The sequence below is a fragment of the Meriones unguiculatus genome, chromosome 14 (genome assembly GCF_030254825.1).
Source record: "Meriones unguiculatus strain TT.TT164.6M chromosome 14, Bangor_MerUng_6.1, whole genome shotgun sequence".
Taxonomy (NCBI): domain Eukaryota; kingdom Metazoa; phylum Chordata; class Mammalia; order Rodentia; family Muridae; genus Meriones; species Meriones unguiculatus.
In genome coordinates, this window is record NC_083361.1 from 88,240,551 (window position 1) to 88,267,917 (window position 27,367).

General features: G+C 39.6%; 3 protein-coding genes across 3 annotated transcripts; all 3 read left to right on the forward strand.

Annotated features, from left to right (window-relative positions):
• LOC110543374 (olfactory receptor 52E2-like) lies at positions 1-936 on the forward strand. Its single transcript, XM_021629724.2, has one exon. The coding sequence runs from the start codon at positions 1-3 to the stop codon at positions 934-936; it is 936 nt and encodes a 311-aa protein (XP_021485399.1).
• Positions 937-8,893: 7,957 nt separating this feature from the next.
• Positions 8,894-9,826, forward strand: LOC110543375 (olfactory receptor 52J3-like). The gene has a single exon (XM_021629726.2). It carries the CDS (start codon positions 8,894-8,896, stop codon positions 9,824-9,826), a length of 933 nt encoding a protein of 310 aa, XP_021485401.2.
• Positions 9,827-19,451: 9,625 nt separating this feature from the next.
• Positions 19,452-20,854, forward strand: LOC110544488 (olfactory receptor 52E4-like). The gene is made up of 2 exons (XM_021630454.2): positions 19,452-19,459; positions 19,915-20,854. Exons 1-2 carry the CDS (start codon positions 19,452-19,454, stop codon positions 20,852-20,854), a joined length of 948 nt encoding a protein of 315 aa, XP_021486129.2.
• The last annotated feature ends 6,513 nt before the right edge of the window (positions 20,855-27,367 follow it).

Genomic DNA, 27,367 nt, shown 5'->3' on the forward strand with positions numbered 1-27,367 from the left:
ATGCTCCTTCCCAATGACACCCAGTTTCACCCTTCTTCCTTCCTATTGCTGGGGGTCCCAGGACTACAGTCTCTGCACACCTGGATTGGCTTTCCTTTCTGCGCTGTGTACCTGATTGCTCTCCTAGGGAACTTCACTATCTTGTTGGTGATTAAGACGGAGCCCAGCCTCCACCAGCCCATGTTCTATTTCCTGGCCATGCTGGCTACCATCGACTTGGGCCTCTCAACAGCAACCATTCCTAAGATGCTTGGGATCTTCTGGTTTGGCTTCAGGGTAATACTCTTCGGTGCCTGCCTCACCCAGATGTTCTTCATCCACAACTTCACAGGCATGGAGTCAGCAGTCCTCTTGGCAATGGCGTATGACCGCTATGTGGCCATTTGTAACCCGCTTCGGTATAGCACCATCCTCACCAACAAGGTTGTTTCCATGATTGGTTTGGGGGTGCTAGTGAGATCATTTCTTTCTGTTATTCCATTTGTATTTCTCATACTACGGTTGCCCTTCTGTGGGAATCAGGTCATTCCCCACACCTACTGTGAGCACATGGGTCTCGCTCGTCTGTCTTGTGCCAGTATCAAGGTCAATATAATCTATGGTCTGGGTGCTATTTCAATCCTGGTCTTTGACATAGTAGCCATTGCTCTCTCTTATGTACAAATACTCCGTGCTGTTTTCCGCCTCCCTTCTCGGGAAGCCCGAATTAAGTCTCTCAGCACCTGTGGTTCTCATGTCTGCGTCATTCTTGCCTTCTACACACCAGCTCTCTTTTCCTTCATGACACACCGCTTTGGACGAAATGTGCCTCGATATATACACATCCTCCTGGCCAACCTTTATGTGGTAGTGCCACCGATGCTCAATCCTGTCATATATGGGGTGAGAACCAAGCAAATCTATGACCGTGTGAAGAAAATGTTATTACAAAAATAAGATATATATATGTATATATACATATATATAATACTTATCATAAAAATGTTTGAGCAAAGGGATAACTTGTTATATTATGTAAAATGTAAATATTTTTGCCAGAAAGTTTTATTGTCTTGTATGATTTTGAATTTAGACTGTGATATATCAAGCATTATTGTCCAATTCATATGGTAAATTTATTCATATATGTCAACTCACGCACATATATGTATTGTTTCCTTGGAAACAAATTATTTAAATAAAATTAAAGGAACTTTTCATAACCTGCAGAGGCTGCTTGAATTTTCCACCCATTCAATTGTTCTTAGTTTATATTAAACAAATTTTGTAGTTACTTTACCGTTTGTCTCAACATGGCTCATATGACTTTAATATTTAAAGAAAGGTTTCATATCCTCATGTTCTTTCTTTGATATATGTTTTAATTTTTCTCAATAATTTATTTCACAAATGTAGTCCTGATTGCTTTCTCACACACTAACTATGAGTGGTTTAAACAATCGATTTATTTATTTATTTCATGTTTTACGTGTGGATGTTTTGCCTGCATGTTTGTCTGTGCATCACATGGCTGCAACATCCATAAGGAACGGAAGAGGGGCATCAGCTGCCCTGGAACTGGAGCTACAGTTGGTTGTTATCCTTCGAGTGGATGCTGAAAACCTTAGGAGTCTTACCTGATCCCTTGCAGGAGCAGCAAGTACTCTTGACCTGTGTGCCATCTCTGCAGCCCAAGCAGGAGGGATTGAATGCCACAATGCTTTGCTGTATTTAGTATCCTGCTTTAACACAAATCAGTGTTGGCAGCTGCTGGAATTACTTGTATTATCATTTTGTTTTGTTTTGTTTTCTACACTTGAGACGTTTGCCGCTATTAATATATTTGGAAGTTGTAATGTAACCGAAGTAAGAATATTAAAAAGGTTAGTTGATATCAGAATGAATTCCCATATATCAGTATATCATAAATATTAAAAGTTATATTTAGAAAAAATGTATGCACACAGGCTGTAGAATAAAGGTTGCTTTTAACACTGCAACCTTATGAGCAAATGGCTTAATTGTCTGATATATGGCTGAGCATGACACTGGGAATCCTGTCTTCCCACCTCAATCTCCTGAGTGCTGGTATTTTAGCACTACGAGACTCAGTTCATGTGGCGATGGAGACTGAATCCAGGTCTTCATCAATTCCAGATAATCTACCAACTATCCTGCATCCCCATTCAAAAATAAGTAAATTATAAAAGCATTTAGCATGCCAATAAGTTGTGTTGGGGCAAGTTTTTCAAACATAATTGATTTACTGGTGCAAAATAAATTTAAATTGGTAGATTATGTGTGACAAGTAATTTTACTATTATAAATAATAACCAAGCTAAAATCTGTAGTCTTGGAGAGGACAAATGAAGAGGAAGAGATGAGGGGAGACACATGGATATATCAGAGAGAGAAATGGAATAGATTTCATAGATGTACTACTGACAGTAGTGACAGAAAAGAAGGATTAGGTGGGGAGGAGAGAGAAGGAGAGAGGAGGAGAGATGGACATGAAGGGGAGAATGTAGGGAGAGACAGCTAAAATTGAGGGTAATTTCAGAATTGTCATGGAAAGTTAGGGCGTGGAAATTTCCTAAAATATATGAAGGCAATTATCATAAAGTCTCCAAATAATGAGGGTACAGAGTCCCAACTGGCCATCCCTTGTCACCAAATGAAGCCTCCTGTCCTGGAACTGGGTTACATCTATGTAAGTTGTTGACCAAAAGAGTTGCAGGAAAATACACAAACATCCCTGGCAAATGCCAAATAAAGGGACAGCAAGGACCATTTCTAAGGACAACACTCACATAACTCATTGAATATGGAGAGGTTGAGCTGGTGCCTAAATAAAACCTTCACCTCCATGTTTTAGTATCTTTGGTAAGGGAAGGTACTCTCTAGGCTACCAAAAGAGAAACTTGAACAACTACCTAGCCACAAAACCTTTGATTTACAACCTGTTCTGCTTGCAAAATTTCCTAGGGCAATGGTGGCACAAAACGTTTATGAGCAAACAACCTGATTTGACTCAAGGCCTGCTCCAGGAGATGGAACCCACACCTGACCAAGGACCAGAGACTTACAGTAAAGCTACACACTCTTGGTCTAAAAGAGTAACAGTGACTCTTCATGATATCTGCTGTATGCATAGATCAGTGCTTTATTCAGCCATTATCAGAGACAGAAAAAAAGAGGGAAACCCCAGCCAGACATTGTGCAGAGAGAAAGTGTCCCCATCAAATCCCTCCCTTTAGAGCTCAGGGAACTCTGGGGAAGAGAAGGTGGAAAGATTGTTAGAGCCAGGGACTATGGAGAACACAAAAACAAACAAAAACCCAACAACAACAACAGCAAAAACAAACCAAGGTCTTCTAAATCAAGGGAGAAAAGATCATACGAGCTCAGAGGCAGAAGCAGCAAGCACAGGCCTGCACAGGCCTGCACAGTTCCTGTGCATACACACCACAGCTTCCAGTTTATGTTTTTATGGTATTCCTGAGTGTGTGAACAACAGGTCTCTGATTTGTGTGTCTTCTTTTGGGGCCTTTTTCCTGGTATTGGTTTACCTTGTTCTACCTTCAATGTGATGTTTTTGTTTTATCTTAAATTTTATTTTGTTATGTTTTGCTATACTTTGTAGAAGCCCATTCTTTTCTAATGAAATATAGAAAGGGAGTGGATCTGGATGGGAAGGGAAATGGGGAGGAGGTTGAAGTAGAGGGAGAGGACATTCTAATCAGCATATATTGTGTGAGAAAAGAATCTCTTTTTAATAAAACAGGAATAATTATTTAAATTAACCCAGGCTTCCTACACGTTTCCTTTTCTCCCTCTTTGTGTGTGTGTGTGTGTGTGTATGTATGTATAAAAATATTTTATATTTTTTCTAATTAAGGAAAATTTCCCCCTTTCTTTTCTTCAGTCCTTTCATCACTAAGATTCATCTTCACCACAGGAACTTCTTGGTTTGATCTCCTGAGTGCTGGGATTATAGAGTACAGCACCAGAACTACCATACATTTATTTTTATTCAGGAAGTTGAAACATACAATTTGATTTGTTACACTGTAAGTCTTGAACAACGACACACCTTTCCTTTCTTTGTTATTATACTTTACTTTAAAATTTTAATTTATATTATATTTAAGTCAGGACATTTTTTTAAAAATTATTTATTTTTTTATTAATGGCAGTTACTCACTTTGTATCCCAGTTGTATCCCCTTCCCTCACCCTTCCCAATCCCACATTCCCTCCCACTTTTTCTCCCATGCCGCTCCCCAAGTCCACTGATAGGGAGGTCCTCCTCCTCTTTCCTCTGACCCTAGCCTATCAGGTCTTATCAGGAGTGGCTGCATTGTCTTCCTCTGTGACCCCCACCCCCAACTCAGGGGGAGGTGATCAAAGAACCAGCCAATGAGTTCATGTCAGAGACAGCCCCTGTTCCCATCACTAGGACACCCATTTGGACACTGAATTGCCATAGGCTACATCTGTGCAGGGTTCTAAGTTATCTCCACGCATGGTCTTTGGTTTGAGTATGAGTCTCAGAAAAGACCCCTGTGTCCATATTTTTTGGTTCTGTTGCTCTCCTTGTGGAGCTCCTGTTTCCTCCAGGTCTTACTATCCCCTCTTTTTTTCATAAGATTCCCTGCACTCTGCCCAGAGTTTGACTATGAGTCTCAGCATCTGCTTTAATACCCTGCAGGGCATAGCCTTTCAGAGGCCCTCTGTGGTAGACTCCTGTCCTGTTCCATGTTTTCTCCCTCTTCTTATGTCCATCTCATTTGCCTTTCTGAGTGAGGATTGATCATCTTACCCAGGGTCATCCTTGTTGCTTAGCTTCTTTGGGTGTACAGATTTTAGTATGTTTATCCAATATTATATGTCTAATATTCACTTATAAGTGAGTATATACCATGTGTGTCTTTCTGCTTCTGGAAGAGCTCACTCAGGATGATCTTTTCTAGTTCCCACCATTTGCCTGCAAATTTCATGAATTCCTCGTTTTTAATTGCCGAGTAGTATTGCGGTACATTGTGTAAATTTACCACAATTTCTGTATCCATTCCTCAGTTGAGGGACGTCTGGGTTGTTTCCAGGTTCTTGTTATTAAGAATAAAGCTGCTGTGAACACAGCTGAACAAATGTCCTTGTTGTCTATGGTCCTGCCACCCTGAATGCACACGATCTAGTCTTATCTGTGAAGTCAGTACATTTATCCCCGCTGTAGAGGAGATGAGAGGCCTTATCTAACTTGCTGATTCAGGATGTCTCAATGCAGAGCTTCTCCCCCCGTGGGTCTCAACCCCTGGAAAACACATGTTTTTGATGGACTTAGGAATCCCCCACCATAAATTTATTGTCATGGCTATTCCATACCTATGATTTCCCCCTGAGCAGTGTCTCTGTTCTTAGGACCATTGGATGTATGTATTTTCTGATGGTTGCCGTTCACAGGTTGAGAACTGCTGTTTTACTGAATGTTCCTGAAGATATGGATGTAGAATGTGAGATAAACATGTGAGCTGTTAATGCCTTGACATCATTACTATTTCTCAGAAAAATGAGAATTAAAAATTTCCCAGGAAGTCTGTTCTCTCACGTGGTTACTTTATGTGGTATTTTTTTTTTTTTTTCCCTCTCACTAATTTAGGTATTCACTTTGCATTCTGGTCATAGCTCCCTCCATCTTCTCCTCATGGCCCCACTCTCCTACCCTCTTTACCACTCTTGTTCTCCTCATAAAAGGGAGCCCAGCTCCCACCAACCAGACCCAGTACATCAAGTGTCATCAGGACTAAGTGCATCCTCTTTGCATCGAGACCAGAAAAGGCAGCCCAGCTACGGGAAAGTGATCCAAAAGCATGGAACAGAGGACATGTCAGAAACAACCTCCAATTGTTAGGGGGCCTATGTCCAGTCCAAGCTGCACATCTGCTACATGTGTGTTGGGGCCTATGTCCAGTCCAAGCTGCACATCTGCTACATGTGTGTAGGGGCCTATGTCCAGTCCAAGCTGCACATCTGCTACATGTGTGTTGGGGCCTATGTCCAGTCCAAGCTGCACATCTGCTACATGTGTGTAGGGGCCTATGTCCAGTCCAAGCTTGCTCTCTGGTTGATGAATCCCCATGTGCCTAGGATAGTTGGCTCTGTTGATCTTCTTTAGTTCTTGTCCCTCAAGGTCTCTCTATCCTCCTGCAACTCTTTAACAGGACTCCCCCCTGTCTAATGCTGAGGTTTGGGAATCAGCATCTGTTTTATAGCAGTTATGTCAGGCTCCTGTCTGCAAGCATAGCAGAGTATCATTAATAGTGTCAGGAGTTGGCTCTCTCCCATAGGGTATGTCTCACGTTGGACCAATCATTGATCGGTCATTCCCTCAATCTCTGCTCTAACTTTATCCCTGAACATCTTGTAGGCAGGGTAAATTTTAGTCAAAGGTTTTGTGGGTGAGTTGGTGTCCTTCACCCTCCACTGAACATCCTGCCTCTCTTTAGGAAGTGGCCACTTGGAACGTTAATGTATGTGTTGTGGAGAAGTGGTTAGGGGGACTTTCTACTCAGCATCAGTCTATTATCTGTCCCTGATGAAGAAAGTGCAATCTTTCTCAAGAGACTCTGGAGGTGTTAATCCTGGGAGACAAATGGATTTGAACAGACTTTAGTTTTAGATGGTCCCCAAGGACTTTACATAGTGGTATTATAAGGAACTCTTCCTTTCAGCAGTTACGCAAAAGGTCTCTAGACCCATTCCAGCTGAAGGTGAGCTTCCCTTGCAACATGCCATAGACATGGAATTTAATTAGATTTGGTTTAGTGGTTCCGAGACCCTATGCAGCTGAACTTAAGCCGAACTAAGCTGATGGTTTCTATTTCATGTACTAGAGAGATCCTGCCTGTACCCTTACTGGGACATGTCAGGGCACTTATATTTTCAACCCAGGAGTCTGCAGAGGGAATTTAATGGGTATAAATGCTGGTATCCACTCCCAGTGATGACAGTTTATTAAGGTATGGATGCCCCCCCCCCCAAGAATAGTAACAGTAATAGGGCTTTCAGTGAACCAATGTGAAATGCAGACTTATGAATCTGATTACAAAGAGGACTGTGGGTGGAATGTGTAGATTCCAGAAATATGTTGTATAGAGAGTTTATCAGAAGGGAGATATTTAAAAATAATACCAAGATCTTCTCAACGCTGAACTTTGCTCTCATTTCTATGGAAACTTTAGTTCAGTTATATTTTTTTCTCAGTGATCCAAAAGCTCTCAGTCTCATCTCTTATCTTCTACCCCTTTGCTTTCTCCTTTATTCCTATATCCCTCTATCTCATCCTACTTTTAATTTTCATTCTGTATATCTCTTCTTTTGGACAGATAGCGGGAATGGGAAGTAGGGAGTCATGGAGGAAGAAGGAGGGGAAGAAGAGGAAGAAGAAAGGAGGGAGGAATACAGCTGGGATGTTGCAAATTACATCAGGCAGCAATTTTCTGAGCCCAGTGTTGACTGAGTTCACTTCCTGTGCTTGCTTCTCCCAGATGTCTTCATCTGGGCAACTCTTCCCACATGCAGTGAAGGAGGAAAGTGTAGGATATCTTGGTCTATTTCTTAGAATTTCACAAAATATTGAGTATGTGCGCTTCTTTATTAGACTCATTGCAACCAGAATGTTTTTCCTCCCGTGAAGGAGATGATTCTGTGTTGCTATGGTTCACAGGTTTGTGACATTGCTTTAATTACTTTAGGTTCAACTCTGTGTGGGCATATGTGAGTAACACAAGGAGGATTGATTAATGAAACACAAATCTTCATTAGGGGAATAATTCCCTAAATATGTACTACTTACTGTTGACACAGAACAAGCCAGTTTTAAGAATCCACTAGATACTCTGTTATTTCATGTGTGTGGTTACATCTATACGCTTACATATATTGTAGATTCTGAATGCAATGATTGTGTCTGACTTGCTGTGATGCTCTAATCTAAAGATTTTATCATAGAAAGAGGACTGAGGTTACAGTATAAACAAAAAACTCATATATTTGAAATTAAACTTCAGCTTTTTTGAGTTTTTTGTGAAATAGTAAATTAATGTCTGAAACCTCAGCAGCACCTTCCATTTGAGGAGCCCAGGCACATATTAATTTTGGACTCATGTTTTGGCATCCATAACACAGTAGTGAAGCAAAGGCCAGGAGACTAGTGAGAGCTTACAATATGTTCTCAAATTGTAAGTCTTCTTCTGTAATATAGTACCAGGAACAATGAATATACAAATGGGAAATTTAAAAACAATAATATTAAAAAATAATTAGTTTTATTTCAACTATTAATTGTATAGCCATTGAAAAATAGTCTGTGGGACATAAGAATAGTCATATTATTCTCATATTAACAAATAAGCAAAACCAAAACAAAGTAAACACAAAAACCCACTACCACAACAAAACCACAAATGAACAAAGCAGCTGATAGGGTAGCCTTGGAGTTAAAATGGCCCTGGGAAACTTGTGGCTTTTGGGTCAAAAGCTAACTACAAGTCTAGAGTGTAACCTAGGCTGAACTCAACAGTGTTTCAGCTTGAACACGGAGGGTTTCAAAGCAGAACTTACAGATACATAGCAAGGAATGTGTTCTAAGACAGCAGTGGATCTCTGACACAGCAGACAGGACCAACTGCTTCTTAGTCTGCGTTGTTTCTTATACGTGCATATCTACAGTATCACTTAACTTACAGACTAGCAAAATCAATAAGTAATAATTTCTAATAAAATAAAAGTGACAACATACTATAATACAAATTATATGAAATGAAAAGTGCTCCTAGAGGTCTTGTAAGCTGAGCATATCTAAATCCTCTTTTTTCTTCCAGAGGCGGCCAGCTACTTCTATCGCCAATGGCAAGATGCCCCACAACTTCTCCACTTTCCACCCTGACACCTTTTACCTTGTAGGCATTCCAGGCCTGGAGAACGCCCATGGATGGATTTCCATACCTTTTTGCTGTGTTTACTTAGTGGCTTTGCTGGGGAACACCACAATTCTATGGGTAATCTGGACAGACCGAACTCTGAGAGATCCTATGTTCTACTTTCTGGCGGTCTTGTCAGCCATAGATGTAGCGCTCTCCACGTCCTCAGTACCTCGGATGTTAGGTATTTTCTGGTTTGGTGCACATGAAATCGGGTTTGGAAACTGTGTAGCTCAGATGTTTCTGATACACACCTTTACAGGAATGGAGTCTGCGGTCTTGCTGGCCATGGCGTTTGACCGCTATGCTGCCATTTGTGTGCCTCTCCGCTACACGGCAATTCTCGCACCCAGGGCGCTGGTAGGCATTGGCGTGGGGATCGTCATGCGCCCAGTCCTGCTCATGCTGCCCATCCTGTACCTAACCCACCGTCTTCCCTTCTGTGAGGCCCGTGTTATCACCCACTCCTACTGTGAACACATGGGCATTGCCAAGTTAGCCTGTGCTAGCATTCGCATCAATGGCATTTATGGGCTTTTTGTGGCTTCTTTTCTTATTTTTGATGTGGTGCTGGTTGGAATCTCGTATGCTTATATTCTCCGTGCCGTTTTCCGCCTCTCTTCTAAAGACGCACGACACAAGGCACTGAGCACATGTAGCTCCCATGTTGGCGTCATGTTTGTTTTCTACACACCCTCCCTCTTCTCCTTCCTCACTCACCGATTTGGCAAGAAAATTCCTCGTTATGCCCACATTCTCGTTGCCAGCCTCTACGTGGTCATACCGCCAGCGCTCAACCCTATGATCTACGGTGTGCGAACCAAGCAGATATGTGAGCGTGTTGTCCGCACTTTTACTTCCAAGTAGGATGTTCCAGATCGTTAGTTCTAAAGGGCTTAAATACAATCCAGGAAGTCAGTTTATTGACAGCTCTCTGACCATTTGAAGAGATCCTTACTCAAGAAGGTCCTAGTGATTAAAGCAACAGGCATAAGAGAATATTTAGGGGTCTGGAATCCTATGTATTCCTTTGTCTTAGTGTTCAGTGTTACGCTAAGTGCGAGAGAGAGAGAGAGAGAGAGAGAGAGAGAGAGAGAGAGAGAGAGAGAGGAGAGAAGGACGAGAGACTGGAAACCCCATTAGTCATTAATACAGAGACCACATGAAACTCTGTGACTGAAAATAATATAATACTCTACTTGGAAATAATTACTTGATTCCAGCTTCCTTGATTTTCTGTGATAAAATGAATAAATTCAAATGAATATAAAAAAACCTATTTATGTTTTTCTCAAGCATAACTTTAATGCATTGGTCTGAGATCGTCACTGGGATATATTAAATTTCACAAATTTAACTGTTTTACTTTTCACCAACATCTGTAGGTACCACATGCCCTCACTCTGCTGCTGTCTCCTTTGTGAGCAAATACCAAATGTACCCAGTATCTAGGCAAAAGAATGTAAATATTGTTTGTAAGAAAATTTGAATGTACAGAATTCAAAAAACAGCATTTAGGGCCTGAAACTTTGTAAACATGAGAGCATTATATGTACAAAATAAAAGTTCAGTGCCACCTACTGTTAACTGTGGTTGTCTGGGTTTTCTTCCAAATATCTTGCATTGTATTTAAAAGAAATAACTGTGACATCACTTCTCAATCACAGGCAATTTTCTTTATTATTCCAGAATTGTTGTAAACAGAAGATGATGTATACAGAAAAGGATAATAAAATATAAAAACGATTGCGCTGCTCAGGGGGCTAGAAGTAATTTTCAGGAGTCAAGTTCATCATCAGATGACATGAAAATACTTTTGCAATCATATGCCATTTCTAATTCGACTGGGAAAATACTCTGCTTACAAACATAGAAGATTACCTATATTCAGTTTTCACAAACTGAGCCCATTAAAGTGTCTGGAATTAATTAATGTAGGTTAGAAAAGAAATCATATCTAAATATGACTCTCCAACGGTTGTATTTCCTATGTTCTAAACAAAATTCCCTGCACTATTTTTTTTTTAAGAAACAGGAAGGTGTGGTGGTGTGTGCCTTTAATCATAGTCCTTGGGAGGCAGAATCAGGTGGGTCTCTGAGAGTTCAAGGCCAACGTGGCCAACAATGCTAATTTTAGGATATCCAGTGTTAAACAGTGAAAACATAGCCAGACATTACGGAGAGAATGAGAGACTTTGGAACATTCAACCCTAAGTGGAATGTCTCCACCAAATCTCCCCTCTCAGAGCTCAAAGAACTGAGGCCAAAGAGCCGGAGGGAATAGAGGACTTCAAGAAAACAAAGTTCTCCTTGTCAATAGGGTCAGTGAACATAAGTATTCTCAGAGACCAAAGCAGCAAGCACAGGACCTGCATTGGTCTGTATGAGATGGATTTTAGAGCTGAAGGAAGTGGCCACATGTCCCCATCCCTAACCCAGAAGCATTCTCCAATTGATAACCACTTGCAATTTGCAAGTCTAACAGGGGAAACAAGCTCCCCCATTGGCCATCTATTGCTGGACAGGACAGGCCAACAGAAAATGAGTTCAGTTATCTTTGGAGGTTCCTTGTCTCACTATTTACAGTGTTAGAACTAAGCAGATTAGAGAGAGGGTAGTTATGGGCATCAGAAATCAACTATAAACAGATGACTGAGCTTTAAAAAGTTACATGGGAAAACTGGCCCTTACTTTCTACACTATAAAATAAAATTATGATGTGTGGGAAAAAAGTTTTCCAATATGCAGATCCATAAAGCATTTTATTTCTAGTAATGAGAAAATAAAACCCCAATTTTTTAATATAGACAACAGCTCTAATCGCATATCAAAAATTCCAATCATAGAATGATAAAGTAGCATTTACATGAAAAATCACATGGACATAGTAAAAGTGACTAGCATAATCATAAGTATTTACAGAATGCACAAGTTACATTCAGTTTTCAAGCTTTATGTTAATGTTAATTCTTCTGCGTGATCGCGTGGATATGTAGTGTGTGTGTGTGTGTGTGTGTGTGTGTGTGTGTGTGTTCCTATGGGAACATGTGCATGTGCATAGATGCATGTTCATGTGTGTTTGCACATGTGTGTATGCCTAGCACCTTTCTTATTTCCTGAGAAATGGCCTCTCTCTGAAACAAGTGCTCATTAATTCTGCTACAGTGGGTGCCCAGTGAGCTCTGGAGATTTTTTGACCCCTCTCAGTGCTGAGGTTACAGATATGCATCACCACAACAGGCTTCTACACAGATGCCTGAGCTCGGAGACTAGGTCCTTGTACTCAAACTAGTTTTTATTTCTGAACTATGGAGCAATCACTGGTTAGTAATGCTTTTTGTCACCACAGAATCTCAGTCAGTGACCTGGTATGGAATGATGTAGAGAGGATGTAAGCTGTGGGAAACAGATAGATGAAGAGACACAGGAAAACCATGAAACCTAGAGGTTTAAGACTTTACACATGGCCAGGTAGTTACGAACACACAGAGTCCTTTTATGAAGTAGTAAACATTTATTTGTGTGTGTGGCGTGTGTCTGTGTGTGTGAGTGCGTGCAGCTGTGTCTGTGTGAGTGTATAACATGTAGATTCAGATGCCTAGATTCAGTGGCTAGAAAGAGGCACTGATAGCTTGGTTCTAAGTTACAAGGTGTAAAGCACATGACATGGGTGTGGGAAACTGAATTCTGGGCCCTTGGAATTGCTCTTTAACATTCAGTCCATCTCTTAGTCCCATAAAGAATGTTTTTTTCTTTCTTTTTTTCAGGGGAGTTTCACTTTTTAAATTAATTACAATTGATGCATTTTGTATCCCAGCTGTAGCCCCCTCCCTCATCTCCCAATCCCACCTATCCTCCCTCCTCCCTCTTCTCCTCCCATGCCCCTCCCCCAGTCCACTTATAGGGACATGAACTCAGTGACTGGCTCTTTGACCACCTCCTCCTGAGGGGGGAACAGCCTTACCAGGCCCCAGAGGAAGACAGTGCAGACAGTCCTGACGAGACCTGATAGGCTAGGGTCTGATTCTTTCTTAAAATAAAGAAATAATATTAGCACAAGTGTACTAATAATATTAGCACAAAAGTGTAGGTTAAGAGCAAAGTACAAACATAGAAACTGTTTGCTTTTCATTCAAGACAGCATCCAGCACCCGTGGGTTGACAGTGTTGGGAACTGAGCCCAGAATGAAGAAGAGCAACAGCTCCACAAAGTTAATGTCCACAGGAATGAATGAGCACCAAGCAACAATGACAGTGTTAAGTAAAACAAACCAAAATACAAGCAACCTGCAGATTTTTCTTCATCTGTACTTCTACAAAAATATTTAATTAATGTGTAAATGGTAATAAACATACTATGTAGTAAGCCCATGAATTGATAGATTTGGTTTCTCAATAAGCATCTTAATAACAATCATATAAAATATATGGCATTAATATTATATATTAAACCAACTGTATATGAGCATTATTAGCTGATTATAACTAAATAAAAGACTATTTATTGTTCCAGTTAGTAATTCAAAATATACAATCTGGACATATTAGAAATTTAGAACAAAAATATGTGTATACACTTTATGTGTAATAGTAGGTACAAGGTTCTACAGGTAAGAAAATTGAGCTCTCAGGGTGAAGATAAGAAACAGCCTAATGTCATGGAATTAAGAAACAATAAAAATAGATATTGCTAATAAGATAGCAAGTAATGTTTCAGAAGTATATAATGTGCTCTAAGTAGTTCACTTTTTTTAAAAGTCTGGATGCAGATTTTCACAAACACACAGCAATAAAAATTTTTAAAAGACTATCAATATGAGAGTGGAGAGGGCATGAGAAGAGTGAGAGGGAAGGTAGCTAAATTTTCCTGCTGGACTGGGTGTGGGTCAGACAGAAGCTAGAAGGATCAGGTGGGGCATGGAGAATGAGTTCAGGGAGAATCTGCTGAAATTGAGGAGCATCGGGGTAGTGGTGTGGAAGCCTAGCTCAGTGGAAGCTTCTTGGAATCTATAAGTGTGAACTCAGTGAGAAAGCCTAGTATGGAGAATACGGACTCCCAACTGGTCATCTTTAGTAGCTGGACAAAGTTTCCAGAGGTGGGACTGGGTTAAGCTGTTAGCCAAGGGGGTTAGATGGAGATCCCAAACAACCCAGGCTGATGTAGGACAGAAGATTCTCTGCACAAATATACAGTGAAGCCCCCTTCCTGAGGTCAACATTTATACAGCTCACTGAACCTAGAGAGGACAAGCTGCTATCTGCAGGGAGCCTTCACCCCTACTTTCTAGTCTCTTTGGCTCTAGAAGGTGCCCTACAGGGCATGGATAGAGGAAGTGGACACTAACCTAGACACAAAATGCTCTACCTACAATCTGTCCTGTCTACAAGATGTGCTGGGGCATTGGAGGCATAAACGTGGAAGCGCCCAAAAAAGTTTGGTTTAACTTGAGGCCCATGCTGTGAGAAGGAGGACATGTCTTACACTTCCTGGATGGCCCAGAGATCTAGGATAGAGCCAAACACGACTGCCAAAAAAATCAGTGAAATTATTCCTAATCATGGCCCATGGATTGGGCCTTTTCCTGCCTTCATCAGAGAGTCTTCCTTCAGCAGCAGCTGGGAATGGGTGCAGAGACCCAAAGCCCATTATGTGCAGAGAGAGCCTGAATTGGAGGTCTCCATCAAATCCCTCCTCTTAGACATTGGGGAATGTGGGAGAAGGGGAGGAAGATTTTAGGAGTCAGAGGGGATAGAGGACACCAGGAGAACAGGGCCTATCAAATAAAACAAGCAGGGCTCACATGGACTCCAGAGACTGAAGCAGCAAGCTCAGGCCTGCATGGGTGTGCTCCAGTTTCTCTGTGTATGTTATGGCTTGGTGGTTTTGTGGGACTCTGAACATTGTGTGACTCTTTTGTCTGCGCTTGGGACTCTTTTCCTCCTATTAGGTTTCCTTGTCCAGCCTCAAAATGAGGCCCTTTTCTTGTCTTATTTCATTATGTTTTGTTCTGCCTGGCAGTTACCTTTTGGAGACCTTCTTTTTTCTAAGAGGAAATGGAGAGGGAGTGTGTCTAGGGAGAGGGAAGGTGGGTGTGGGAAGCTGTGAGGATTGGAAGAAGGGGAAACTGTGGTCATGGTGTTTTGTATAAGAGAATAACATTTGCAATTAAAATAAAACTATTTAAAATACCATAGAAATAAACCAAAAATTTAGATTTTGAATAATTACTTTCAGGTTAATTTAATTCATCTCTCTGATATGACTTAATGTAGACATAGAGCAGAAAATAAGCAGTCAGATGTGAAGAAAGTTTTAGTAATTAATATGAAATATAATATAATTAAAAATGGAATTATAAAGAAACACTTTGTGTTTCTTTGATGTCAGAAAAATTAATAGAAAAAATGAAGAGGCTATATTTGAAAATGAGTCCAGTGTAAGAGGCTGTGATTAAAATAATCACAGAAAATAAGGGGCACACAAACTATTTGTAAAGTTAACAACATAGAAAATGGTGTTCCTTTGAAATAAAATTCGGAAGTGGTTGCAGAGTCCTCAGACGGGTTTTGAACCCACAGGATTGCGATGGTATGATGCAGCTCTGAGGTTCTCTCCATCCCTGAATGGACCCCTAAGCTAGTTTCTCAGGGGAGCACCTTCTCTTCATAAAGTCTGCGTGTGGAGAGGCTGTGAAGGGAATCCTGGCTGCCTGTCACTGTGGAGAGGAGCACCTGTTGCCTTGACTGCGCTTCTCACTGAAGAGCTTTAAAGCAGGTGAGTCATTCCCACACAGGGGATGCAGGGGGCGGACTGGAAATTACATCAGGTGGCTCTAACTAGGTGCCGCTCCAGTCAAGGAGTCACCTCCTTTGTCTCAGCTGTCACGGGGGAGGGAAGGTCACATTCAAGGCAAGTCCTCTCTGAGCAGTCTTGCTGAGTGAGGACTAGTGTCCAGAGCCACAGCCCCTGCTGAGTCTTAGTGATCTCTGGGATACACTTGGCATAGCTTTGTGGAGAGCACTTAGATGTGACCTTGCGTCATGGGCTCCAACATGTGTGTTAATACAGGTTAATGAGTCAGATTCTCGATCGTTTGCATGATACAGTGCCAATTTGCCCCAGTCTTATTTTGTTCAAATATAACCAAGAAGACCATACGTGTTACGGGATCACAATGCAATTGAGGAGATTTATAAATCTATCCTGGAAAGTTATTTTTTTAATAAGTGTTGGTGAGGGATTCCTAAAGGGTGGTTTCATTTGCTACCTCACTAAATAGACAATGTGCCCTTAGAGTGATGACTTAAAGTAGGGGCTCCTAATCTAACTGACCATCATTGCTCTTAACCTCTGTTAAATGGTGTGAGCTCAGTTCACATGGTTCCTTCTAGAAGAATGAATTTTTTTGTGTATGATTGACATGGTGTGTTTTACTTGCAAATCAGATATTAGAATTGGAACCATCTTCATGCATAATAATAACAAAATTTATTTCTCCCTTGTCTTGGCATCAAGGCATTTTACTCAGCTCCTTCTATGCAGCCATGCTGATACTATTATTATGGTCTCAGACTTTACAGATAAAGAAAGTAAAACTCTGGAAATAATTTGCCCAAGGCTGTTAATGAGTGGTAGAGAGAGGTTGTAAGTGCGGATTTTTCTAGAAACAAACAGTATAGTCATCCAGTATAAATGAATTGATCCTCAATCTTCCACAGGGGAGTAAAGGGCTTCACATAGAGATAACGTGGGTAAGTGGATAAGACAGAATGGATCAGAAAGATCTAGCAAGAAGATACCTGAAAGCACGAGCTCTTCAAGTAAGTGTATGTGCTTACAGCTGTTGAGAGAGTATGTAAGGGAGGTGCAGTGTGGGGTGCTGTTGCTTTAAATGCAGAGACAGCACTTTGAAGAGTAATGGATTCCAGTACTGTGGAGGCATTTCAGTTCATAATCCAAGGATGTGAAATGTTAAAAGTGATGAATGCATTATCCTTGTGTGTTCTAGAATTTAGACGTAGACAGTTGCTATGTTTAATATGTAAGATATTATTTCTTTAGACACCACATATGTGCAATTCTAGTACCAGAATTAGTATAAATAAATAAATTGAAAGGAAAATAGTCCCTTAGTGACAGCAGAATTACAGATATAAAAGACTCAGTACAAATAAGGTCTATATCAGAAGTAAAGGGCAAATTGACTCAAAAGATAATTATTGTAAAACATTTAATCTTTTAGTATTTTTATTTTATGCTCTCATAAGGTAACTGAGAAATATATCCATCCAGTTTTAGGATATTTTTGTTTTATTACTTCAGAAAAATAATTCCTATCCAAATAAAATATACTATCTCTAAAATTCACTGCAAAGTGTAAGACTTGATTAAAGCAAATTATATCATACTGTGTGTTATGAAAGGTTAATTTTGACATTAACTGTGATGAGATCTACACTTACACTGATTTACTATGGAGAATTTGAGACGATGATATCTTGAGATAGATAGATGGATAGATAGATAGATAGATAGATAGATGAATAGATAGATAGATGGATAGATAGATAGATAGTTGGATAGATAGATAGTTGGATAGATAGATAGATAGATAGATAGATAGATAGATAGATAGATAGATAGACAGATAGAGAATAGGTAGATAGATGATGATAGAGCGATAGGTAGACAGAGAGACAGACAGACAGACAGACAGACAGACACCCTAATAAAGAAGACAATGTTCTCAACAATATGGGTGGTTTTAGAGGGAGTTTTGGTAAGGCACAGAACAATAATCACTGGATAATCTCATTTTCAGTTGGACTGTAAATAATCAACTTACAGAGACAAAACACACACATTTTTGGGGAAAAAAAAACAAACCCATAAACTTCCCACAGTATCCTCCTGATTGGAATTTGGTTTATTTAAAATGAAATTCACATGTTTATAAATGCAGACATATTCACACACTTTTCCTCTCTCTCTCTCTCTGTCTCTCTCTCTCTTTTGGCTTTTGAAAAAAGGGTTTCTCTGTGTTGCGTTGACTGCCCTGAACTTGCTTTGTAGACCAGGCTGGCCTCAAACTCACATCAATCTATCAGCCTCTGCTTCCTAGAATGCTGGGATTACAAGCATGCACCAATGTGCCTGGCTATATTCATACATTTTTTGAGCCATGCCTATACCTACATATTTTATATCACTGCAAAGGTATAATTTTTAATTAACTTAAATCTGGCACTTGTGTCCATTTCTGTCTGCTCCTGACTCTTCTCCACCCTTGACAATTTGCCCGATGCAACAAAGGTTCATTTTCCTGTCTAAAAAATTTATGCACGCTAGGCAATATGTGTTATGTTAAGTAAGTTTCATAATAAAGGGTATGTAACCGAAGCATGGCTAACAATTTATGCATTAATAATCAATCCATGATAATTGTTGACTAGATTCTCTTTATATAAACTTCTCCCTATTATGTGAGTTTTGAGTAATTCCCCCATTGGAAGAGCCGTGAATAAAGCTGGCATGAACATCTTTGTGCTAAGCATTAATTATACATTGCCTCTTTTGTCTTGGAAAATGATTTTGGAGGTTAATTTTTTGTGAAATAATGAATATGAAACATTATTAAAGTTACAAGAAGCCATAATTTCCAGATACAATTTTTTCCTTTACATTTTACTGAGTCTATTGGAGAGCCTATTGTTCCATCAGCCCAAATCCTTGATGCTCAGGTTTCAATAGGCATCACGTTATTATGTTCTTATTTTTCAATCACAGATACCTGATTATTTCGATAATTTCAGTACATTTATATATTTCCTTTGCATAATGTTGATTTAACCTTCCTTATTTTCCTATTGCCTTTAAAATTATTCAAAGGTATATGCAATGATTTTTATGAAGAAATTAATGTACTAATTCAATAAACATATATCCTTGTAAAGCTTATTTTTATCACATTTAAAAGAGTAAAACCTCAAGTCTAACTTTATAATTTTTTCAAATTTATTATTTTCTTACATACCTAGAATATATCAATATTTTAAGTTAAAACACACTTTGAAAATAATGAAAATAAATAAAACTTTTCTAAGAATACTACTTTTAGATATTCAACACAGTAAAACGTATTTGCCATACACTGGAAAGCAATGTTTCTTTTAAGATAAAGAGACAGTAACTGCAAATTTAATCTATTTTACCTTAGCAAATTTAGAAGTGCATAGAACAATAGGTTTGTTTCTGATTGTTTCCTAGTCTCCTGTTTGCCCTTCACTGTGCAGTTGCCACTTTTTCTTTACTCTTTATTATTCTAGTAATCTTGACATCTTTTAATGCACACTATTTTGCCCTGGGATTCTTTTAATGGTAAATTTAGAATATATGTATTGGTATTAAGAAAGGAATTTCAGTTTCGAGGTGTTGGTTGGACTGTTCTAAACTGTGACAATTTGGGCGACATCTAAAGATCAGGGACCCTGAATGACAGAGTTGTAATCTGTTACCATTGCAATTTCTCCTCCTCTTTTGTATAGCATTTGGGTATTTCTCTAAAATATGGTTGAACTCAGGTAGCTTGGAAATGTTATAAAGGAATTAACTATTAAAAGGGTTCTTCTCCTGGATATCATATTGTGTAGACAAGAAGTCTGCAAACTAATGAACTGAGGGGGATTGTTAATCATCAGGTAGCTGTTGTCAGAGAAGAGGTTCTAATTCCCATGAACTCATTGTATAGTGTTAAATGTAATAGCTGATTATTTAACTGTCTCACATAGTTGATCTTTGTTTTATTTCTTGTAATTATTTTTTAAGAGTTTACTCGATATGTCATTATATGTACTAATCAACAACTTTTATGTGTTTTTTTTTATTTCTTCCCAGAAATACCTAAGAAAGATTATAGATAGTCTCACAAGAGTTCCAGAAGAAAAAAAAGTTTCAGAAGGATGTCCTCTATTAATGAATCTGCGTCACATCCCTCTCTCTTCTATCTGCTGGGCATTCCTGGTCTGGAAGCTTTCCACATCTGGATAGCTTTTCCTTTCTTTGCTGTTTATCTGATAGCACTTGTGGGGAATTTCACAATCCTCTGGGTGATCAAAACTGAACAGAGTCTTCACCAGCCCATGTTCTATTTCCTTGCCCTCCTCTCGTTCATTGATCTTGGCCTCTCCACTTCTACAATTCCCAAGATGCTGGGTATTTTCCGGTTCAACCTTAGGGAGATGAGTTTTGAAGCCTGCCTCATGCAAATGTTTTTCATCCACACCTACACTGGCATGGAATCTGTTGTGCTGCTGGCCATGGCAATTGACCGTTTTGTTGCCATCTGTTACCCACTTCGATATGCCTCTATTCTTACCAACAAGGTGGTGGCTATCATGGCTTCTGTTGTGGTAGGGAGGCCTGTGCTTCTTGTCATCCCTTTCTGTCCCCTCCTAAAACGACTGCCCTTTTGCAGACACTGCATCATCCCTCATACATCCTGTGAACATATGGGGATAGCTCTCCTGGCCTGTGCCAGCATACGGATAAACATCATCTATGGCTTATTTACCATTGCCGCTCTCATCTTCGACTTAATTCTCATTGCTATTTCCTACGTTTGGATCCTACAGGCTGTTTTCCGCCTTCCTTCCAGGGATGCCAGACACAAAGCCCTTAGCACATGTGGGTCCCATGTCTGTGTCATCTTAGCTTTTTATACACCAGCATTTTTCTCTTTTATGACGCATAGGTTTGGTAGAAATGTTCCTCGTTACATTCACATCCTCTTGGCCAATCTCTATGTGGTTGTCCCTCCTTGTTTAAATCCAGTAATTTATGGAGTGAGGACCAAACAAATTAGAGAGGGAGTCACGAAGATATTTGTAAAGAAATAGTAACTCAGAAATCAGAGGTTCATAAACACTGCCAAGCTGGTTTTCAGCATTTATCTTTTTCAGTGTTCTCCAACTGACAACATCAAAGGCTTCAGCCATTATCATGGAGTCATCATTCAATGTTTCTCTTACAAAAGGTCTACCTGCCATTTTTTCTTTTATTCTTCTCTTATAGATCACATCCTGACCAAAGTTTCCTCTCCCTCCACTCTTCCCAGTCCCCCATTTCTCCCTCTTCCAGATCTACTTCTTCTTCATTTCTTTTAAAAACTAAAACAAAACAAAAACAATAAACAGAGCTCCCAGAGATAAAAATGGAACTGAGCCTAATAAGTAACAATAAGACTAAGCACAAAACCTCATCTCACGGCTGGATGAGGCAACCCAGTAGGGAAAAAACGGTACCAAAAGCAAGCAAAAAAGTTAGAGTTGGAGACTCCCTTATCCCCACTGTGAAGTACTCCACAAGCTAACAACCATAACACATATGCAGAGGACCTAGGTGAGACCCATACAGGGTCGGAGGTTTTCACTTCAGTCTCTGTAAGTGGTGCTTGATTGACTCAGTGGCTGTGTTCTCATCATGCCCTTGTGCCCTCTGGCTCCTGCATTCCTACCCTCCTCCCTCGGAGCTGCTATCAGGCATGGGCTCCCTCTTGTGGGGCCTCAAGCCTCTGCAAGTTTTTTTTTTTTTTTTTTTTCAATGCAGTTTATTCAGGAACATTGAACAATCCTCGGACCCCGGGGAAAGCCAGCCCACAGCTTAAATAGCCTCTGGGTAGCCAACCCAGGCGTGCCACGGGGGCAATGCAGATAGGTCCACATACATGGAAGCAAGCCAGATCCTCAGCCTTAGCCAAATGTGGAATTGTTCGTGACAGAGAGCACTCACCATCGGGAAGGTGGAAGGCGGAAACCAGCTCCATCTTTAAGGCGTGGCATTACGCAGCTCTCTGCAGTTCCCCCTTTTTGTTTTAGATGCATCAGGCAAGAGTAGAGGTCTGATTTTGTTGTTTTGTTTTAATGAGAGTTAGAGAACATAGAGGAATGAAGCCCAAGTAAAAAGTGTAAAAATAATTTCTAATATGATGACAATGATGTTTACTATGTTAGCAGTGAAAAGTGTGTAATGTTTTTATAAAAAGGAAATTTTTTTATGGCACACATCTTAAGAATTTGATACATGGATCAATATTTTTGAGCTATATATTTAAAATATTGACTTCTCTGTCAGTATTACTATTTATGTGAGTTTTCTTAATTTCCTATAGTTACTTCAGCCTTCATGATATTTAATCCTCATATCTGTTTCTGAATCATATTCTTTTTCTGCTATACATGCTACTATAGTATCAAAATAAAAAACATTTTTATGAAACTATAATTAGACAATAAAACCTTTCATAAATTTACCTTTGAAAACACTAACAAAGTTAATAGAAATTGAAGTTAATATGTTCTTATACTTTAGCATTAATCTCATAAATGCAAGAAAATATCATTGAATTTCATATTATTTTATTATTTTTTAATATATATTTTTTATTTATTAAAATTTATTCATTTTGTATCCCAACTGTAGCCCCACCTATATCCCCTCCCAATCCCACCCTCTCTTCCTCCCTCGTCTCTTCTCATGCTCCTTCCCCAGTCCACTGATAGGGGAGGTCCTCCTCTCCATTCATCTGACTCTAGTACATCAGGCTGTATTGTCTTCCTCTGTGGTCTGTTAAGGCTGCTTCCCCCCTCACAGGGAGGTGATCAAAGGGCCAGCCACTGAGTTCATGTCAGAGACAGTCCCTGTTCCCCTTACTAGGGTACCCACTTGGAGACTGAGCTGCCAAGGGCTACATCTGTGAAGGTTCTAGGTTGAATGGTCCTTGGTTGGAGTATCAGTCTCAGAAAAGACCTGGGTCCAGATTTTTTGGTTCTGTTGTTCTCCTTGTGGAGCTCTTGTACCCTCCAGTTCTTATATATCTTGCTGTGTTACCAAGAAAAACTTTGAAAGGACATTTTAGTAAGTGTTGGAAAATCTTGAGGGTCAATCTAATTACTGCTTCCACATAAAAATTTCAGAAGACATGAAAGAAATGGGAAAACTACCTCAACTGGATAAGAGATACATCAAAATCAGAAGGTTTTTTTCACATTTCCTGTGGGTACAAACTTGTGGAATTATCATCCTAATATAACTTCAGAATATTTTTATTATATTAAAAAACATTTCTTGATTTTCTTCCCTTCCATTTTTACTCCTGACTTTACTATAATGTTGAATAAGAATGCATTGCAAATAAAGTACATTGTTTATATGCTTTCTTCTAAATTCAGTCTATGTTTTTTCAATGAAGAAGTCATGCTTTTCTAGTATTTCTTAGGGTAAGTCAGGATGTTTTTCACGTGGGTACAGATATCTGAGTATTAGATGCACAGGCTTGTGATCCTTTATACTCAAGAAAAGCGGGGAGAATTACAAATTCAATTCTTTCCTGCATTTCAGAGTGAGTTCAAGCCAGCTTGGGATCATGGCTGATGTGTGATGTGCAACATTTTTTTTCAGATCTATTTTCTATTTTCTTTATATGGATGTTCTGCTTACATGTGTGAATGTATGTATATACACCATATGCATGTCTGTTGGACAACCTAGAACTGGGGTTGGGGATGGCTGTGAGGCACTGTATGCATGCTGGGATTTGAACACAAGCCCTCTGCAAGAGCAACTAGTGTTCTTAGCCACTGAGCGAATCTCTCCAGGTCCTAAGTCTTCAAACTCACACATCATACAATTCTGATAGTGTTTCCTACAATCAATAACACAGTGTGACTCTTTAGGCTCTTTGTTAATGGGCCAAATCTTTTGAAGTTTATTTTATTAATTAAGAGGATAGAAGGAATAATGTATAAACTGTGTGTGTTAATGAATAATTTCAATCTTTCTCCAAACTTCTCCTGATGGATCTTCAATGACAGTATAAATTATATTGAAATTATTGTGTCATTGAAATGAGCATATTATCTATGTAATTTTTCCTCCCTTTCCTTGTAAATGCAATACTTCTGCTTGAAAATATACATTTTATTTTTTACTCAAGTAACACCAAGTTTTGTTTTTATGATCCAAATGAAATCTAAGACAAAATGTATCATTGACAAAGCTCAATGAAAAGTAAAGACTCACAGAGTAATGTCAGTGATAGAATGAGCTGGAACAGGCAGAAAGGAGTTTCTTGGTGCTGGGCACTTTCAGTATGGTCCCTAGTAATATACATAACTTATACTGCATCAAGCTTGCTATACTTAAGTGAACATTTTGGTTAGTTTTATTTTAGTGCTATTACATAAGAGATGCTGTAAAAATTAACACATTTATTTTACTATGTAATTGCATTCTTTGTCTTGATTACATACCAAAGAATTGAATTATTGGGATATAATGTACATATTATTTATGTTTCTTTCAGTAGAAAAATCGAAAACATTAATATGGTTCTATTTGAAAAATAAAACATGAACATGATGTTTATGCAAGAATTTAGCTATCGAGTACAATAGAATATATTTTCTTAGAATATATTTTGGGAAATGATAAAATCATGTTAAAATTGTTTATATTCATGTATGAGGAATGAGAGATTAGACAAAAGAAAATGTTCAATTGTAGAAAGGATTTCTTGTGTCTGTATGGAAGCATCACCTGCCAATAATGATCTATAGCTAAAGGCCTATTTCTGAGGCAGGAAATAGGAGGTGGGGTATCCAACAGGAGAAAATATTCTGGGATAGAGCCAGTCATGGAGATTTAACAGGCAAGATGTGAGGAGGAAAGAACCTATGTTACCTGAGGTCAGGTAATCAGTCACGTGGGAGAATTAGGGTAATACGATGAGTTGTTAAGTTTTGAGCTAGTCAGAGAAGAGCCTAGCTACATGGACTAGGTATTTACAAATAACATTTGCATCTCATGGATCATTATTCCCAGGGAGCTACAGGGTGGGTGGAAAAACACCTTCGCAACATAGAACACATATGAAACCTGATTTCAAACAGCTAAATGAGGTTGAAAAAATAAAACAGATGCTAAACCTAGAGGAATAACAACATCATAGGTAAATTTCAAGTACAATAAGGGAGAAAATAGAATAAAGATGATAAGGGAACCCTGTGGAAGAGGGGAAGAAGAATTTTATGAGCTTTAGGGGTCGAGGACACCAGGACATGACCCATATGACAACTAAACAGGGCTCCCAAGAGCACACAAGACTGAAGCAATAATCACAGAGCCTGCGTGGGTCACCACTAAGTCGTCTGCATATATGTTATGGCTGTGTATCTTGGTGTCTTTGTGGGACTCCTGAGAGTGGAAGTGGGGGTGTCTCTGACTCTTTTGACTGCTCTTGAAACACTTTTTTCTCCTACTGGGTTTCCTTGCCTAGCCCTGATGGAAGGGTTTGCGTTTAGTCTTATTGTAACTTGTTGTGCCCGTCCTGTTTGTTTAATATTCCTGGGATGCATGTTCTTTTTGGATGGAAAATGAAAGAGGAGTAGATATGAAGAAGATGGGGAGTTGGAGGAGGGATTGGAAGGACTGGGTGGGAAACTGTGATCAGGATGTATTGTGTAACAAAAGAATACATTTTTAAAAAGATGACAATTGTACTTGAAGGTAATTTGTTTACTTCTTTACAATTAAATAAATTTTATGTGTATCTTAAGCCTTCACAAATGATTGTGAAGCCCATTAACATTCGGAATGTTGAAATACTGAACACAGATTCACCAGTGGTGATCTACCCAAGGGCTGAGAGTGCCAGGGAACGGAATCATTTCTGAGGGCTGTACTGTATCTGAGAAGATGTGTTTTGAAATCTTTGTGCAAATGGTGGAGCATCATCAGCTACACCATCATCAGCTGTTGTTGTTATGTTGGTATAATGTTCTTTTGGAATGTATCCAACTTACCCTGGTTCATTCAAATGCTGGTTTCTCTCTCCCATTATCTGGTTTCAATCCAGACATCGCATTGTGGTGCTTATTCTCTGTCTCAAGTTTGTATAAACATGCCACCATTTGTTCTCTGTATCGTCAGCTAAAGCAACCATCCACAACGCTGAGCAATGGAGAGGATAGGGTGGGACATCCTGGTCCCGAGTGGGAGAGAGGACGGAGGAGAGGAGAGAAAGAGAATCCAAACCACAGGAGAGGTCTTGGAACCACCCAGAGAGATGGACCAGACCTTAGATATGACTAGAAGAAAGTCCAATGGGTAAAATCTGGATGATAGGAAACTATGTCAGTTTGGAGGTTTAGGATGGAGTAATCATTGCCCTGCATTGTGCTCTAGGTTAATTAAATAAATCACAGTCTCTGTGTTGTGATTTTTGGTATACAGCTGGTTTAGGAAGAACTGCTGCCTAATTAAAAGATATATTAATAATAAATATTAATTATGCTACAACACTATTACTTGGGAACTTGTCAGATAAAAGATTTTTTTTTTTATACAGTGTGTTTCTGGTATCATTTGTCAAATGAGCAACTTATTTTTAAAATTAATTTAATTACATTTTATTCACTTTGTATCCTAGCTGTAGGCCCCTTCCCCACCCACTCCCAATCCCACCGTCCCTCCCTCTTCTCCTCCTATGCCCCTCCACAAGTCCACTGCTCGGAGAAGTCCTCCTCCCTTTCCTTCTGACCCTAGCCTATCAGGCTTCCTCAGGACTGGCTGCATTGCCTTCCTCTGTGGCCTGGTAAGGCTGCTCTACCCTCAGGGGGAGGTAATCAAAGAGCCAGCCACTGAGTTCATGTCAGAGACAGTACAGGTTCCCATTACTAGGGAACCCACTTGGACACTGAGCTGTCATGGACTACATCTGAGCAGGCGTTCTAGGTTATCGCCATGCATGGTCCTTGTTTGGAGTAACAGTCTCAGAAAAGACCCCTGGGTCCAGATATTTTTGGTTCTGTTTCTCTTCTTGTGGAGCTCCTAGAAGTCCCCTCCAGGCCTTTCTATCTCCCTCTTCTTTCCCTGCACTCTGCCCAAAGTTTGGCTATGAGTCTCAGCATCAGCTTTGATACATTGCTGGATATAGTCTTTCAGAGTCCCAGGGTGGTAGGCTCCTGTCCTGTTCCCTGTTTTCTCCCTCTTCTGATGTCTGCCCTGTTTGCCTTTCTGATCGAGGATTGATCATCTTACCCAGGATCCTCCTTCTTGCTTAACTTCTTTAGGTGTACATTTAGTATGTTTAACCTATATTGTATGTCTAATATCAACTTTTAAGTGAGTGTTTACCATGTGTGTCTTCTGCTTCTGTAATACCTAACTCAGAATGCTCTTTTCTAGTTCCCACCATTTGCCTGCAAATTTCATGATTTCCTTGTTTTTAATTGCTGAGTAGTATTCCATCATGTAAACGTACTACAATTTCTGTGTCCATTCCTCCGTTAATAGGTTGTTTCCAGATTCTGGCTATTATGAACAAGGCTGCAATGAACATAGTTGAGCAAATG